Source organism: Polypterus senegalus, chromosome 2 (genome assembly GCF_016835505.1).
Source record: "Polypterus senegalus isolate Bchr_013 chromosome 2, ASM1683550v1, whole genome shotgun sequence".
Taxonomy (NCBI): Eukaryota; Metazoa; Chordata; class Cladistia; order Polypteriformes; family Polypteridae; genus Polypterus; species Polypterus senegalus.
In genome coordinates this window covers 256122372-256138992 of record NC_053155.1, presented here as the reverse complement: position 1 = coordinate 256138992, position 16621 = coordinate 256122372, and the positions used below count along the sequence as shown (strand labels likewise).

The 16621-nt window shown below is 40.7% G+C and overlaps 1 protein-coding gene across 2 annotated transcripts in view; it reads left to right on the top strand.

The window, feature by feature from the left end:
- Positions 1-16621, top strand: part of uggt2 (UDP-glucose glycoprotein glucosyltransferase 2) — a 652370-nt gene that overhangs the window by 635030 nt on the left and 719 nt on the right. For both annotated transcript variants that reach the window (XM_039745402.1, XM_039745404.1), the window contains 3 exons: positions 6808-6922; positions 8137-8253; positions 15804-15948. In XM_039745402.1, the coding sequence (XP_039601336.1) occupies positions 6808-6922; positions 8137-8253; positions 15804-15948 (377 nt within the window). The remainder of the gene's footprint in view (positions 1-6807; positions 6923-8136; positions 8254-15803; positions 15949-16621) is intronic.

The window sequence follows — 16621 nt, the reverse complement described above, 5'->3', positions numbered from 1 at the left end:
TTCTGTGATTAATATAATTACTTATATAGGAAAGTATTACTGTTGTAGCGTGTAATTTTGTGTGTGTGTGTGTGCTGAGTGCTGCAACTCTGTTTCCGACTAAGGAGCTGGAACAATTGGCCCTGCAGTGTTCTCTGTACCCTTGGGTGTGTGTACACATGTGCAGCTCTGAACTGTCCAGTTTAGTAATGAGGCCAACGCCTGGATAAAATACGAATGTTTCTGCTTCTTCAAGTTCAAGCTTTTTGTAGTTAAGGCTATACAGCACATGACACCGAAAAGGGTGAAAAGGCCTATACCATTTTGCCCCTTAAAGAGAGGAGAGGTTAGAAGCATGCTGATAAAAGCACAGTGCTGCACCCACCACACGACAAACCAACTCTGGATCCCAGATTAGAACCCGAGTGCAACCATGCAATGGGTGACACCTCAGCACCACACCAGTTCAGATGGAATGGAACAGAGTGAGGAAGCCTCAATCGTATGAAAAACGATCAATTGACAAGACATTATACGGCATCCTGATTTTCTTCAAGTGCTTTAGAACAGTGTCTGCCAACCTCAGTCCTGGGCGGCTGCAGGTTTTTGATCCAACCAGCTTCTGTTTTTAATTGGACTCCTGGGCTAATTAAGTGATGTGTTATTTCCCAAGTTCTGTGTTTTGGGAACAATATAATAGAAATTAGAAAACTAAGTTTGGTAAAACTATCTCTCTCTCTCATATATTCATATATATATATATATATATGTATATATATATATATATATATATATATATATGTACCAAGCAGTTATATGGGAATAATGTGTTTTTTTCTTTTTAACAATATTTTCATCTTGATTTTCATTCTACTTTTCCAGGTGTTCTAATTGTTTTATTAATCCATTATTTACTAATTAGAGGGGCTGACGCTAAAGTAGTTGCAGCCTTTGATTATTCCGTGTTGCTTGCCTGAATGTCTGCTCTGCTCATTTTTAATTGTCATTAATAAGATACAACGAAGGGGAAAAACTGCACAGAGAAAGAGCAAAGTATAATGAAATAAACAAAAGAGAGGTCAGCATTTCAATCAGTAGCAAAAGCAGAAATATTTCTATATGTCTTATAAATATAAAAATCATGCTGCTGTGCTTTTCTGAATGTAGAATAAAAGAAAAATAATCCCAGCTAATGAAATGAGCTCAGTGTTATCAGGTGTTGTCACTGCTTAGGAATCTGGTTGGAACAAAAACCTGCAGCTACAGGGGGTCCCCAGGACCGAGGTTGGGAAGCACTGCTTTAGAGGATAAACAAGAAAAAAAAGATTACATGTGCTCCTGTATGATTCTTACATTTCAAAGAAGCACAGAGTCATAATGGAGAAAGCGCAGATTTGTATGTAGAAATTGTTCTTTTACTTTTTTGATGGCCTTGTCTTGACCAGCAAGCACTTACCTGCATGATGGCTGGTAGTCCTACCAGATGTGCATTTTGCAGATCAAAGCGGGCGTTGCGGTGTAGGATACGTGTTCCTTCTGTTTTATTGTGTCCTATTTCACCTCGGACCTGTCAAGCTCTAAACTGAAGCTGTTGCTGTTTCAGCTCATAGCTAATAGATTTTCCTGAGCAGTGAGTGGTTGCAAGAATCTCATTTTACTTAACGTTTAAATTTAGATTGCAGTATTTTGTCAGATGATGATGTCAGACCAGGCACCAGCATCCCATTGTTTGATTGATTTTTTTGTGATGTAAAATGTATGTGATCTCACATACCTCACTAGTCTTTAGCAAAACAAGCACATACAATATATTATTAGTTAAGAAAGTTTAGATAAACATCAGAGAAGTGTGCACACAACTAGGAAGATTCTAGTACGGCCCCACCAGACTTTTGATGCCATAAACACCACTGATGTTTATATTTAAAGCTCATCTTTCATGATATCAAAAGTGTGAATGTTATTTATATTTGGAGTATACAAAACTAAGTATAAGATGGTAGGATGGGACAGTGGGTAGCGCTGTTGACTCACAGACGTCATGGCTTTGAATCCCATGTCTGGTTGTACTTTGTGCACATTCTCCCCATGTGTGTTCCTCTCACATTTCCCAAGACATTCATACTTTGGTTTTGTTGGCAATCCCATATACTGTACGCCCATTGTGAGGATGGATGTGTTGTGTGCTTGAGTTCGATGGACTGGCACCTTGTCCAGGACTGTTTGCTTGTATATGCTCAGTGGGATAGGTTTTAGATCCTGTGACCCAGACCTGAATTTAATATGTTCTTCTCTCATCTACAATTCAGCAGCTAAATGAATCTTAGGCTAGAGAGACTTCTTAATTTTTTACATCGAAGGTGACCCACTTAAAGGTTTTCCAGTGCTGTCTTTGTCCGGGTGTCTACAGTATATAAACACACAAAACTCCAGTTTCTGTATTAAATCTTACCTGAAGAAGGGGCTCGAACTGTAAAATATGAATCATTTCATAGCATCAATGCACAGGTAGGTCTTTGTCAGTGACAATAACGTATGTGGTCAGTCAGATTGTACAATTAGCCATTCAGACGAGACCAAATTCTTCAACAAAAGTGACATTCTAAGTTGCCCACCACAGCCGTGACAGAATCTGTAGCTTTTTTGTTGGTTGCTAAATGCTCAAATGTCTTCATATAAATGTACAGTATATTCTAGTAATTCTGAAGTTTGTTCTTGCATATAATTTTCACTTTCTGCCAGATGCGCTTCACATTGCTACTGAATACATAATTGTTTGAAGTGTGACATTCACATACTAGTACAAATTTAGTCAAACTTGGCAATTCAAGGAAAACGTTTTTTAATTTGAATAGTGCGATTAATATTTAATCATACTATGCACAAATTCAGTATCACAGTATACTGCTACAGCTTGCCATACAGCCTCTCTTTCTTAATAGCAGAAACATTTCATGTTTGTGTTATTATTGATCAAGCATTACTTCTTATTTAACTGCCGAAAAGACCTCCATTGTCTCTGTTATATATTCTATTTTATATTAAATAGTAAGTAAAATGATTATAGCTATTATAAACTCTAAACTTTTCCAAACTGTCCCAAAATACACCATGCGCCCATCTACTTTGCATTTAAAGCCACAAGCACTCACTCATCTGTGCTTTTTGGAGCCATAATGGATGTCCTCGATGTTCCTTTCTCGAGGTTGATTAAATATCCTGATTGTCTGTCTAAGCCTGTCTTGCCTTAACAAGAAACATTTGGGGTTTGTGGAGCCAATTGGCCTGATAGTAAAAGGAGGCTTATTCAAGCAAGACTAATTCAGCCAAGTCTCAATTTCATAATCCCCTGGTTCTCGTTAAATCTTTTTCATTTGTTAATTACATTTCTTTATTGGCTTGTGTTAGTTTAAAACATTTCACTGTGTTATGTGCTAAGTATATTATTCATTGCAACGGTAGTGGGTGGAGTGAGACCCCTGAATAGCTAGCGACTCTCAGGTACTGTGCTTAGTCAGAGTGCATGTCTTGAGAGCCACTTGATGCTCAGACACCCATTGCTTTGGTGCAGTGGCATTAATTTCTAAAAGTGTGTTCTGTTTATTCAGTCTTCTGTACCATTTAGTTTTGTATTCTTCTACTTTTGACTTTTGTTATTTGGATTTTTTTTTTATTTTAGAATTTAGCATAGTTCATCTCTCTTTTGTTTTTATTGTCTTTTTTTCTTATATTCTTTTTACTTAGAGTTTGTGCCTTTTTAGTTTTGAAGTTTTTTTTTTATATTTTGAATTCATAAATGAAGAATGTATCTTATATATAAAAGTTTGCACATGGAAGTGTGTGTGTCTGTCCGGCCCGGAAGTGAGAGGTAGAGTCGGGGTAAGGGCTCCACCTCTGAGGATACACAACTGCGGCCATCACGTCGGCAAAGCGAAACCTCCGAAGAAAGAGTCACTCGCTTAGCGGCTAATACAGGACAGAGGCGAACACATCAGAAAATGGTTTCCCTTTTACTTTTCCTCCCACCGCTAATACACAAACGAGGCGGGCACACCAGCAAAACTAAACCTCCGAAGAAACTTTCATTTCCCTGACATCTCCACATTTCAATTTTTTTTTCTGATGATTTCAATAGTTTCTAGGACCCTGGGCTTTTTACAGCACAGGCTTACACAGCTAGTTATTTTATATTTATAAATATATTTTTGTTGTACTAAATTAGCTTTAATTATTCCTTTATGTTTGTAGAGACGGTTTTCTGACAGTTTCTCTCCCCAGTTGTGGTAAAATTCATAGCACACAACTAATTTTTTCCCAGCTTCTCTGAATTCTGTCTGTGTTTTGCTTTTATTTACCTCTAAGAGGTTTTAAGTCATGTGGAGCACCGTCAACAGGCCAGACTAAGTGCAGAGCATAAACTAATTCAAACAACTAAATTGTGTAAAGCATAAACTAAATAAAGGAACTGGAAGATCTTAAACATGACTGTTCATTACAAGAATACATTCTTATTACCTGCATAATAATATGGTATGAAAACAATTTATGATTGTAATATCAATGGGACCTCAATGAGGCATTCTGTATTAGTGCAGATTCCACATCCTGAGTGGGAGTTAACTGTGCCATGAAATTGAAAGTTTTATTTAGGGACTTTTGGGATAAAATATAGTTGAAATAAAACAGGAACCAAGTTTAGCAATGCTGCTCTTAGTTCCTGGGTAGCAGTGCACAAGTAACTCATTAATAAAGTATCTATCTATCTATCTCTCTCTCTCTCTCTCTCTCTCTCTGTCTGTCTGTCTGTCTGTCTGTCTGTATCTATCTAATGGTCACCCTGGTGGTGGTTCCTGCCGCTACTGCTAATTTGTTTTGGTTGTGTTTTTTCCTAAGCCATTTTTGAGTAAGGCTGGTTTCTGGTCTCTCGATTTTGTTGGACCTTTGCCAGTCTGGTAACCCTTTACTGAGGCTTTAGTGACTTTGCATTCCTAGAATGCTTTTATCCCATGTCATCATTGTATCTGTTAAGCTTATGGTTAAATCTTTATTTCTCCACATTTAATTAATTAATTATTTTTAAGTACTAGCATTAACTGTTTGGATTTGTTGTTCTAAAACCAATAGTCCTTGTCTTGATAACCTATAGATATTCAGTGAACCAGGTATGAGTGGGGTGTTAAAATCTTTAAGGATTTATGTTTGAGTTTACAAAGGCAGAATGTCTTTACAACAGGGAGGGCGCCTGTGACATTTGATGAAGTGCCCACTACTCTCTCCAGGCTACTCATCCTCAATTGATATATCAGACACGCCAGGGGTCCCCCAACACAAATTGAGACGGTCAAAACAGTTTCTGTAAGGGAACTCTAAAGAAGCAGAATACTTTCAGAGAATTTTGCTGTCTTTGTGTACTAGGGTATGTTGTACCAAGGCCTTGACATTTACGACCCCAGTAACCTGCTAGTTGATAAATAATGTGAGAGAAAATAGTATTGCATGATTTTGTGTACACACATTGATGTTGTCTGACAAATGATTTACGTAGTGTCTGATGAGTTCTCTAAAATTTAAATGTATCTAAATTACACCCATTAATGAAGAATATTTCATCATTGGCAAAAGCAGATGGCATTTTAACATGAATTTTCAGTATAGAATAGCTGTAATGTAATAACCATCAGAATTGGCTAACATTGCACTCTTAAAATTGTAATATGCTATAGGTCCCTGAAATAAATTCACTACATCAATATAATCACACAGTTAAACTCGACTCAAACACCATCCTTAAATATTGACCTGTGAAACCAGTTTAATGTCTCCACACCAACATATGCTGAGAACACAGTTATCGCCATCCACTCGGTGTGCGCTCTTCAGAGAGTTTTTGAAATGAGAAGCCAATTAGAGAGAACTTTTTTGTGACTCCCAAGTGAACATCAAGAGTCTTATCAGTCAATTCATATGTAATAATAAACAAAGGATAATATTTGGTGAACTTTTAAGGAAGGTTTTAATGTCGGCCTTTTTGGAAGAGGCTTATAGTTTGAGATGGAAACAATATTTTACTCCTAGAGTTGAAGTTTTGTTGTCATGTTGATCATTTAATTTTATTTTTCTGCATCTGTTTCTCTTATGCAATGCCTGTTTGAGGAGTATTATTATTATTGTGGTTGTTGTTATTGTTTTAAGAAAATATGACAAAATAAGTTTTAAGTCCATGAATTTATATCAATCTAAATGGCTCAAATTGAAAAACAAAACAAAAAAGATTCCAAAGTAGCTTACAATGCTTTTTGACAAGCATTCACAGTGTCTGTTCCATTCCGTGTTTAAGATGGGTTCAGAAAGATGTCAGAGATTTTAATCCTTCACTTAAATTCAGCAATGCGTACGATCCTCTGCTCTCTGCTGAATCGTTCAATACCAACGGCTAATCTGTGAACTCAGCATTGTCATTGGGTTTCTGCCAGAATTGTGGCCAAACTGAATTAGCATCATTCATGTTTTAGCCTATTATTTTATGCTCTCACAAGTTTTTTAAGAGGTCAGCGCCCTTGGGTTTCATCTAAAATGGTCTAACAGCAATTGGAGTCTCTACTTTGACTCACAAGATGTCTTTTTGTATCACATCTTTTGTTGGGGGAACACTCGTTAAGCAGAGTTTTCAAGGTAATACTCAATGATCATGGCACCAAAAAGTGGTGACACATGCAGGTACAAATGTCACTATACTCTGTACTGTACATAGGACATTATCTATGAACCCATTATAATTTCTCTGTTATTCAGCTTTAATAAATGGAGATATCTTTTTCTCCCCACCAGTGCTTTATATGTTGTTGACCTTAAGAAATTCAGGAAGATTGCTGCTGGAGACAGGCTCCGGGGTCAGTATCAGGCCTTAAGTCAAGACCCAAACAGTTTATCTAATCTGGATCAGGTATGAAGAACATTACTCATTTTCTTGAAAGCTATTATTTTTTTAATGTTGATAATATGCACCAAATATTCTCCACAACCATCATACTAAGAGTGGAAAGTGTGTTCTATGTGGAAACCAGCAACCACTTCACTTGAAAGTGTTATGGAAGTTTGAAGTTAACTACAGAGTACTACTACTATGTAGGTCACGTGGATATCTTTTAATTATGATGGCTTATCGTCGTTACTGAGCTTCCTGGACTAATTGGTCTGATCTCACATTTGTAAAAGGTTTTAAATAACCCTGAAAGGGATGTCATTCCTTTGCATAGTCCACTGATATACATCTACACTATCTACTCAATGGACAAACTTAAAGATGTCAATCTGCTTAAACTGAACGCATTTTTAATGTGGGAGAAAAAGCTACACAGTTATGGAAGGAATGTGCAATAGCTGTCCTGCCATGCAGCCCTCAACCCTCTGGAATTACAACAAACAGTGTAGCACTTCAAACCTAAAAACATTTTTGCAAAACAAAGGTCAAAAAAAAGTTCTGCAAGGTGTGGTGATTTGGTGACTTTGACTGGACTGCTTTCTATGCCAGTGTTGCACATGACTGCTGCAGTGCAGCTCAACTTGCGCTCAGTTCTTGCATTTGCGAGAGTGTTTATTTAAAGTACATTTGTGTGACCTGAAGGTCCGGATGCAGTCCCCGTTTTCCCTCAATAAAGGTGATTTGAGGGCACACAGTGGTCTACTGGTTAGCACTGCTGCCAAAGGCTTGCAAAGTTCTGGGTAAATACCATGGTGTGTGTACACACGTTCTCATATGTTAATTTTACAAAATAGATGGATGAAGGGAAACAGTATTTGATTTGCATACTTACACACTGTTTATAGTGTAAGTTCAAAGCAGTGGTGACTGAGTACATGTTTAAGAGGTGTCCCTACAGAACATTTTACACATATGAGGACTTTCTGAAGGTCCGCAGGTAACAATCTGAAATGACTGTGTGTCAAGTGCCTGTGTTAAACCATTCCACATTGACAACTGCAACGCCTCTATGAAAATGAAGTGTTATGACAAGTTTTGACACAGTTATATAGTTCTAAGTACATCATGTATACCATCTGTTTAAGTGATCTGAAAATAGTCAAGTACGGGTCTGACTTAATATGTTCAGTGCTCGAAGACTGATTTATACACATTTTTTTTTTTTGCTTCTATAGGATCTTCCCAATAACATGATCCATCAGGTTGCCATCAAGTCTCTACCTCAAGAATGGCTGTGGTGTGAGACCTGGTGTGATGATCATTCCAAAACAAAAGCAAAAACTATAGATTTGGTAAGTGTAAAACAATGATTTGTGGTTTAAAACCTTAGTGTGAAATAAGGCAGTAAAATGTGAAAGAAAGATCAGATTCTAATAACTACTGAAGTAGTTTCTTCATGTTTATTCTAAACTAGCCGGCCCCCACGGCTCCACCAGCGTAGTAGTGAAACAGAACCAACTTTAAAAATCAATAAACAGACAGGTACCGCTAGCTAAGCAGAGGCAAGATACACTCCAAAACATAGAGGTACACTGACTTAAACGGAGGCTGGCATGGGAGTGAGGAGGGCCCTGCCCGGCTCCCTACTCCTGACGTCACTCTTCCCGCTCCCTCTGTCTCGGTATATCGCTCCTGCAAGCGAACTATCAATCTTGGCGCAATGAGAGAAGTCGCAAAATCAATCAGAATGTTCAAACAAACTATAGAAAAAAAAACCAATTTAAATCTATTAAGTAGCTCTCTCGGAGGTAAGGTACACACACCCCTCAGCCCGCTGCATCTCTTTTGGATTAGCGCAAATAAATCGGTACCTCAAGTGAACTGATATGTAGTGCAATGAGAGAAGTCGCAAAATCAACTGGAATGTTCAAGCAAATTATAGAAAAAAACCTGACTTATATCCGTTAAGTAGTTCTCTCGTGAAAAGCAAACAGACAGACAGACAGACATTGGATTGTATATATAGAGAGATAACTAGTTAATAATCTATGTTGTCTAGCTGAAGATATTAGAGCTCCTATGTCACAAGGCTGCTTTTGCTCCATTACTGTCTGAACACATGGCTCAGTGTGAGTGGGGCTGTGCATACTGGTGGTCTTTAGTGGTCCAGGGTGACCCCCTCCCTAAGCAAGTGTCATGTCCCTTCTCTAATTGTACTGTCAGTTTGAACTCTTTGCTTCCAGTTTCATTTTTAGCTGCCCTTTTCTTGCCCTTTCATGCTCATTTTTTGTTTTCATGTGCCCTGTACTGGATTAAACAAGTGAAGACACTGGAAGGGGACACGTTTAGACAGCGCTGCCCCTGTTATCAAACAATACTGTCAGTCAGCAATTCAAACAACATTGCATTAAAATAAAACAAATAAATATTACCGGTATTTGTACCCAATCGGATTTCTTGCCACTGCCACTTTACATTTATCAAAATGGTGCTAAGTTGTCTTCCTCACAAAACTTAATAAATTTGATGTCACAATGCATACATTTCACACTGTAGCTAGTTACTGATTCATCAAGCAGACAACAGCACAAAAGTATTCCAAGTACTTCTTGTACAAGCATGACACAGAATAAGTATTTCAAAGACAGTTTAAATAAAGTTGCCTAAAGGATAGGTGATACTGTGGACCAATATTTGGTAACGTCAGATGAAGTGTTCTAGTAGTACAAAGCATCATTTGAGCAGAGCAGACCATAAACTAAACGTACGCTGTACAGGAAATCAGGTCACCCTGTAGCACTGCTGTTTACCGTAAAGAGAACTGCTGTTCATACATCTATCAATACAAATTTACATATTCATGGTGCATTTTATACAGTACATCTGTAGTGTAGTTTAAAGAATCAACACAAGAACAAACCCTGGGATGATAATCAGTTGCATAACACAACCAAGTGCACACAAACACACACTCACCCATATCAGATGAGCAAAGTTTTACATTTCTATGTATTTGCTTAGCAGGCACTTTTATGTAAAGCGACTTATGAAAGAGGGCAACATAATCGAGTAAACATCAGTCAGGGGGTTGTTTGGGCACACGTCTTATGTTGACATGGAGCAGACGTGAAGACAAGTGAGTTACAATTCCTAAGTTTTAAAATGTAACAGACTGATGTTCAGTAAGACTGAAATTCACCAAACAAGAGAGTCTTTAAATGCTTGTTACACACGTTGACGGAGTCCAAATTTTGAATGGAGTTGGGCAGCTCATTCAACCATCCAAGAACCACACAGAAATGACATCAGCATCATTCATCAGAAGACTTAAGAGGTCAAGCATTGAGCACAGGATCTCCAAAGTGTCTGCATATACAGTGTATATATATATATATATATATATATATATATATATATATATATATATATATATATATATATACACAGTATATAAATAAAATTTATAGGTGCTGTACCATTGGCTACTGTGTAAGCAAGCATGAAGGATTTGAACTTAACACATGCCACCACAAGAAGCCAGTGTAGTAGTCTGAAAGGAGGAGTGACATGTGCCCACTTCACTGGTTGAACCCCAGACGTGCCACTGCATTTGAAATCATCTGTAGCACCTTGGTGACACATGTTGGTACTCCTGCCAGCAGAGCCTCTCAGTAGTCCAGACATAACAGGACCAGAGACTGGGCGAGGAGTTATGCTGCATACTCTGTCAGATACAGTTTGATCTTGTGGATATTGTACAGAGTCATTCTGTAAGACCAAGACAGCATAGCAACATGGTCCCTGAAGGACAAGTGGTCATCCGTTATCACCCCAAGGTGGTGACTTGGCAGGTGATAGTGATAATGAGTCAGTCTGAACAGAGATGGGGTCCTGAACGGACGGGCATGCTGGGACAACAAGAAGGGTCGTTTTTGCCAAGTTGAGCTGTGGCGCTTTTCCACTGCATAGTACGGCACAGCACGGTTCAGTACAGCTCACCTTGGTTCGGCTCAGTTCGGCTCGGTTTGCGTTTCGACTGCAGTTTAGTACCGCTTTGGAGTGGGCGGGATTATTCACGTGTCGTTATAGTTGCGCCGCCTCTACTGCTCGCTCTTCATATTTTTTAACTTGTCCCTACACTGTTTGTAAGTCCGATGGTAGCCATGTGCGCCCAAGAGCTTAGCGACCTCCTGAAAAACTTTTTCATTCCGCGTCGCCCCATTCAGCTCTCGCTGGATCCGCTCCTTTGCTACCAACGAGAGGAACGTCTGTACTTCCTCAATAGACCACGAAACAGCCATTTTTGGTTAAAACAAAATGGTGCGTCCGAACCTTCGCTGGCTGTGCTAAAAATCTAGCAGGTCTGTTGTGTCTCATGTCGCAAGTTCAGTGACGCAGTAATGACGATTTTCTCCGGCCAATAAGTGACCAGCAGAGTTTACACGTCACGTTTTGGTAATGGTTTGGCACGCTTGGAACCTCGGCTGAGGTGGTACTAAAAAAAGGACCAGGTACTGTTCCCAGTGGAAAACCCCCCAAAAGTGAGCTGAATTGAACCGTGTCGTGCCGTACTATGCAGTGGAAAAGCGCCTCTGGAGATGGTGTTCATTCATCCACGTTGCAATATCAGTGAGCCAAGCAGAAATTCTAGCTGATACCATGTGGACCTCTGGAAGGAGTGGTACAGGGGCATATCATTGGCATAGCACTATCAAGAAAATTCGTGGGACACAATGGAAGGACCTTGTGAGAACATGTATAGAGAGAAGAGGGGAGGAGGCCCCATCACCAATCCTCTGGGCATCCCAGTTTTTACCTGTTGCACCTTTGACATCTCGTCATGTTAGGACTCGTGGTAGGATCTGCCCATCTGAGGGTAGTCCCAGTGAGGCCAAGGACAGAGAGGGTAACAAGCAGGATCTGGTGACCGTGTCGAAGCCAGAGGAGTGAGCTAGAAAAATGAGGATAGAAGGCATGTTGATAGCTCTAGCCTGCCGTAATGTGTGGACAACAGTAAGTAGAGCCATCTCAGTGCAATGGCCCCTCATGAGGCCTAACTGATTAGGATCGACATTTTGTTCAGCATCACTTTTATCGGATTTAAAGAGCAGCTTAGTTACCACATATTGGCCTGCATGTAACTTGTCCATACCAAAATGGTGATATACTGGTCCCCTGAAAAAAAATATGAACTGCTCAAAAAAATGAAATGAACACTTTGAAAACAAATCAGATCTCAAAGGGAAAAATAATCCTGCTGAATATCTATACTGATATGGATTGGGCATTGTGTTAGAATTGTGTTTGATGGAAATGAAAATTATCAACTAACAAAGGGCTGAATTCAAAGAAACCCCGAAAATCAAAGTGAAAAAATGATGCGCCAGGCTAGTCCATTTTGCCAAAGTTTCATTGCAGCAACTCAAAATTGTTCTCAGTAGTTTGTATGGCCCCCACATGCTTGTATGTATGCCTGACAATGTCGGGGCAGGCTCCTAATGAGACAACGGATGGTTTCCTGGGGATTCTCTTCCCAGATCTGGACCAGGGTATCACTGAAATCCTGGACAGTCTGAGGTGCAACCTGACGGTGTCAGATAGACCGAAACATAATGTCCCAGAGGTGTTCTATTGATTTAGGTCAGGCGAGCGTGGGGGCCAGGCAATGGTATCAATTCCTTTATCCTCCAGAAACTGCCTGCATACTCTTGCCACATGAGGTAGGGCATTGTCGTGCACCAGGAGGAACCCAGGACTCACTGCACCAGCATAGGGTCTGACAATGGGTCCAAGGATTTCATCCCGATACCTAATAGCAGTAAAGGTGCCGTTGTCTAGCCTGTAGAGTTCTGTGCATCCCTCCATCTATCCCTCCCCAGACCATCACTGACCCACCACCAAACCGGTCAAGCTGAACGATGTTACAGGCAGCATAGTGTTCTCCACGGCTTCTCCAGACCCTTTCACATCTGTCACATGTGCTAGGGTGAATCTGCTCTCATCTGTGAAAAGCACAGGGTGCCAGTGGTAGACCGGCCAATTCTGGTATTCAATGCCAATCGAGCTCCACGGTGCCAGGTAGTCAGGCCCTCAGGCCACCCTCATGAAGCCTGTTTCTGATTGTTTGGTCAGAGACATTCACACCAGTGGCCTGCTGGAGGTCATTTTGTAGGGTTCTGGCAGTGCTCATCCTGTTCCTCCCTGCCCAAAGGAGCAGATACTGGTCCTGCTGGTGGGTTATGGACCTTCTACGGCCCTGTCCAGCTCTCCTGGAGTAACTGCCTGTCTCCTAGAATCTCCTCCATGCCCTTGAGACTTTGCTGGGAGACACAGCTAACCTCCTGGTAATGGTACGTATTGATGTGCCATCCTGGAGAAGTTGGACTACCTGTGCCACCTCTGTCGGGTCCAGGTATCACCTCATGCTACCAGTAGTGACACTGACTGTAGCCAAATGCAAAACTAGTGAAAAAACAGAAAAGATGAGGGGGATAAAAATGTCAGTGGCCTCCACCTGTTAAACTACTCTATTCCTGTTTTGGGGGTCAGCTCATTGTTGCCCCTCTAGTGCACCTGTTAATTTCATTAACGCTAAAGCAGCTGAAACTGATTAACAACCCCCTCTGCTTCTTAACTGAGCAGATCAATAGCCCACAAGTTTCACTGACTTGATGCTATACTCTGATTAAAAAGTGTTCCTTTCATTTTTTTGAGCTGTATTTTAAGGAATCCATCTTGGCTGTAAAGCCTGTAGCTTTATTAAGGCTGTTTTGCGTTAGCCCAGTAGAAGGGTGTGATCATCTTGGTCTTCCCGCTAGGTCTTCTATTGAAGGGACCGTTACGCGGTGGCACTGAAGATTTGTTCAAGTCATCTGTAATACCAACAACCTACAAACCACAACAGGTGATCCGACGCTGTCTCTGCCTCAGTGCCAGTGGGGTGCGGGTCGTATACCTTTGGTCAGGATCTCCCTTTGTTAACTGGGAACTTTAGTGATGCAGTTTTAATAAAATAGATGAAGATGAGAAACACGCTGCAGGTTTGTTATCAATTATCGAAATTCTCTAATGACAAACATTTTGCCTTTTAAATATGAACATTAATTGTCTCAATGAATATGCAAGAGGAGGTTTCACCCAGGGAGTTATCTTAAGCTAACGTACCAATAGGTGCCACACTGCATGACAAATTGATAAGGCTTTCACAGGACGTTCAATCACATACGGGACAGGTATAAGGCAGCTGGATTTGCTGAATGAATTACAGCTACTGTATTCTTTAGCCTACCTAATGACTAATGTATCTCCATTGGTCACATTTAATGTAATCAGCCTTCTAGAATGAGCCCTGTTTTGTCATTACGTCCCTGGGCGTACATATAACATATTAATGTTTGATGTATTAGCACATTTCTGGACAGGTTGCTCTTTAAAGTGTGAAGATGGATGATTGTCTATTTGGGGAGCCCAGCTAGTGATCTGAATAGTATACAGCAGCGAGTCTAGGCAATCAATTCATTTGTCCAACAGTAAATATCGGTTAGATCTAAAGTGCATGCAAGACTGCCTGATTATTTTTTGAATGTTATATTTCTTTTATTGGAAGACATTTTAACTGTTAGCATGACTTGAACAAGGGGGTTCATGAATACATATAGCTGAATGATGATAGAAACGAACTACAGAGCCATTGCTTTAACTGCTTTTAGGACTCGGACCCTGATGCCTTTAGCTACATACCTGTCACATTTCTGTAGCATTCTACTTGTAATCCAGAGCTGCTTGGGCCTCATCCATAAAGCATAGAAATGAGTCTTATCAGTAAAATTACAAAAGACGTAGAGGTTTATGTTGAGATTGTGACTGCACATTTGACAGTATTGAAGCTATGGACGGCCATTTCATGCATTCAGCCAAAGATGTTCAGTCCTTCTTTCTGATTGTCATGCAGATGTCTGGGATTTCACTTAAGTGCTGTTTGGAAATGTTTTTATCAAATCCTCATCCAATTATGACTAGCGTTTCATGTTAGCACTGCGCACAAGGGCGGTTGGTACAAGCCCTGGACGGAGGGCCCACTAGTATGTGGACGGTTTAGACTTACCAGTTATTGTAACACAGACAGTTTTTGAGATACAGCAGGAAAGCTTGAGTACCTGGGTGGGTGCACGGGCACGGATCTACACCCAAGGCTCGGGAGCAGTCAGACAGCAGCGGCAGTCCTCACAGTGCCAAAGTGTTTCAAATCCAGCCTTTACTGAGGCCTGGTGACACAGCAGTTAGCCCTGCTGCCACACAGCCTGAACAGACGGCTCAAATCCCAGGCCGAGCACTGTCTGGGTGGACTTTGCCCCTTCGTACATCCATGTGGCTTCTGTTTTCTTGCGCATGCCAAACAATTAGAAAATTAGGATGGTCCTGTAGGAGCTAGAAATGTGATGCCAAGCCCAGAGAAGATTCCTGTCTTGGACCAGAATGGCTCCATAACACTAAAATTTTGAGTAGGTGGGTTCAAGAAATGGAAGTATCTTCACAGATTTAAAATAAAAATAAAATAGTAGGCTAGTTTATCATTTTAAATTTACACGTGTGGAAACCTCCATCCATTTTGTCCGTCTTCATTTTCCATTAGAGTGTATCGTGAAGCTCGAGCTGTCGGGATGGGCTTTGATGTCGCTGAATTTGAATAAGCAGGTTTGAGTAGTGAAGGAATGAAGAAATGTGGCAGCTTTACAGAATGGCACTGGGCGCGTGTTTAGCGAGTGCTGCATTCCATTTGGAGGCTGGAGATGGAGGTTCATAATGCATTTGCTTTACGTGTATGAGCTGCTCACCTGCTTTAGTGCACCTTCCTTTTCCCTGCTGATTTTATTTATCTTGTTCACTCCAACTTCTATTTCAGTGCAACAACCCAAAAACAAAAGAACCAAAGCTGAAGGCGGCCATGCGTATCGTGCCAGAATGGACAGAGTATGATGAAGAAATCAAGCAGTTGCTGAAGCAGGCTGAAGGGCAGAAGAAACGTGCAAAATCAAAATCCAAGAAAAGTAAGTCAGTGGCTGACAAAAAAAGCAAACACTTCAAACTCCATTTCTGTCGGTTGGCCCTGCTGTGCATTGCGACTTCCATGCGGCCAAACTCAGCTTGTGGACAGGCAAGTGCCTTTCAAGAAAATGAGCAGGCGTCGAGTGAAACAACCCCTAGAGCCTGTCCGGGGGGCTTCACTCGGCTCTGCTAAGGCTGTTGCTTTCTTTGCATTTCACTGAAGTGGTGCCATTGCTTGGCACTCCCTGGCTGCTGTTCTGTGAAGTCACGCCAGCCCTGCGATCACGATGGGCATTCTGAAAGTCTTGTGGCACTAATGCAAAGTCTTTTATCGGCAAGGAATCGCTTAAATTATTATCGAGAGTAAACATACAGTTGGACAGCAATAGTTTAAAACGATTAGAATGTCAAGTCCTTTTATGTTTTTCAAGGTTGTTACTTTATTATATTTAGGGAGAATCAAAAAGTAAAAGCATTTCGCCCTCTAATCCCGGTAAGTGTGAGCAGATGGGCGCATGGCCTCCCTGCTGGATTGTTCCACTAACATCTTCATTCCTTTTGCGACGCAGCTTTTCAGCTGCTCCCATATCCATTTGGGCAGGTTTGTGAACGGCCGGGTGGTCATTTTACCACAAGCATCAGTGCATCTGGAGAGGCAAATTTCAATCAAACATC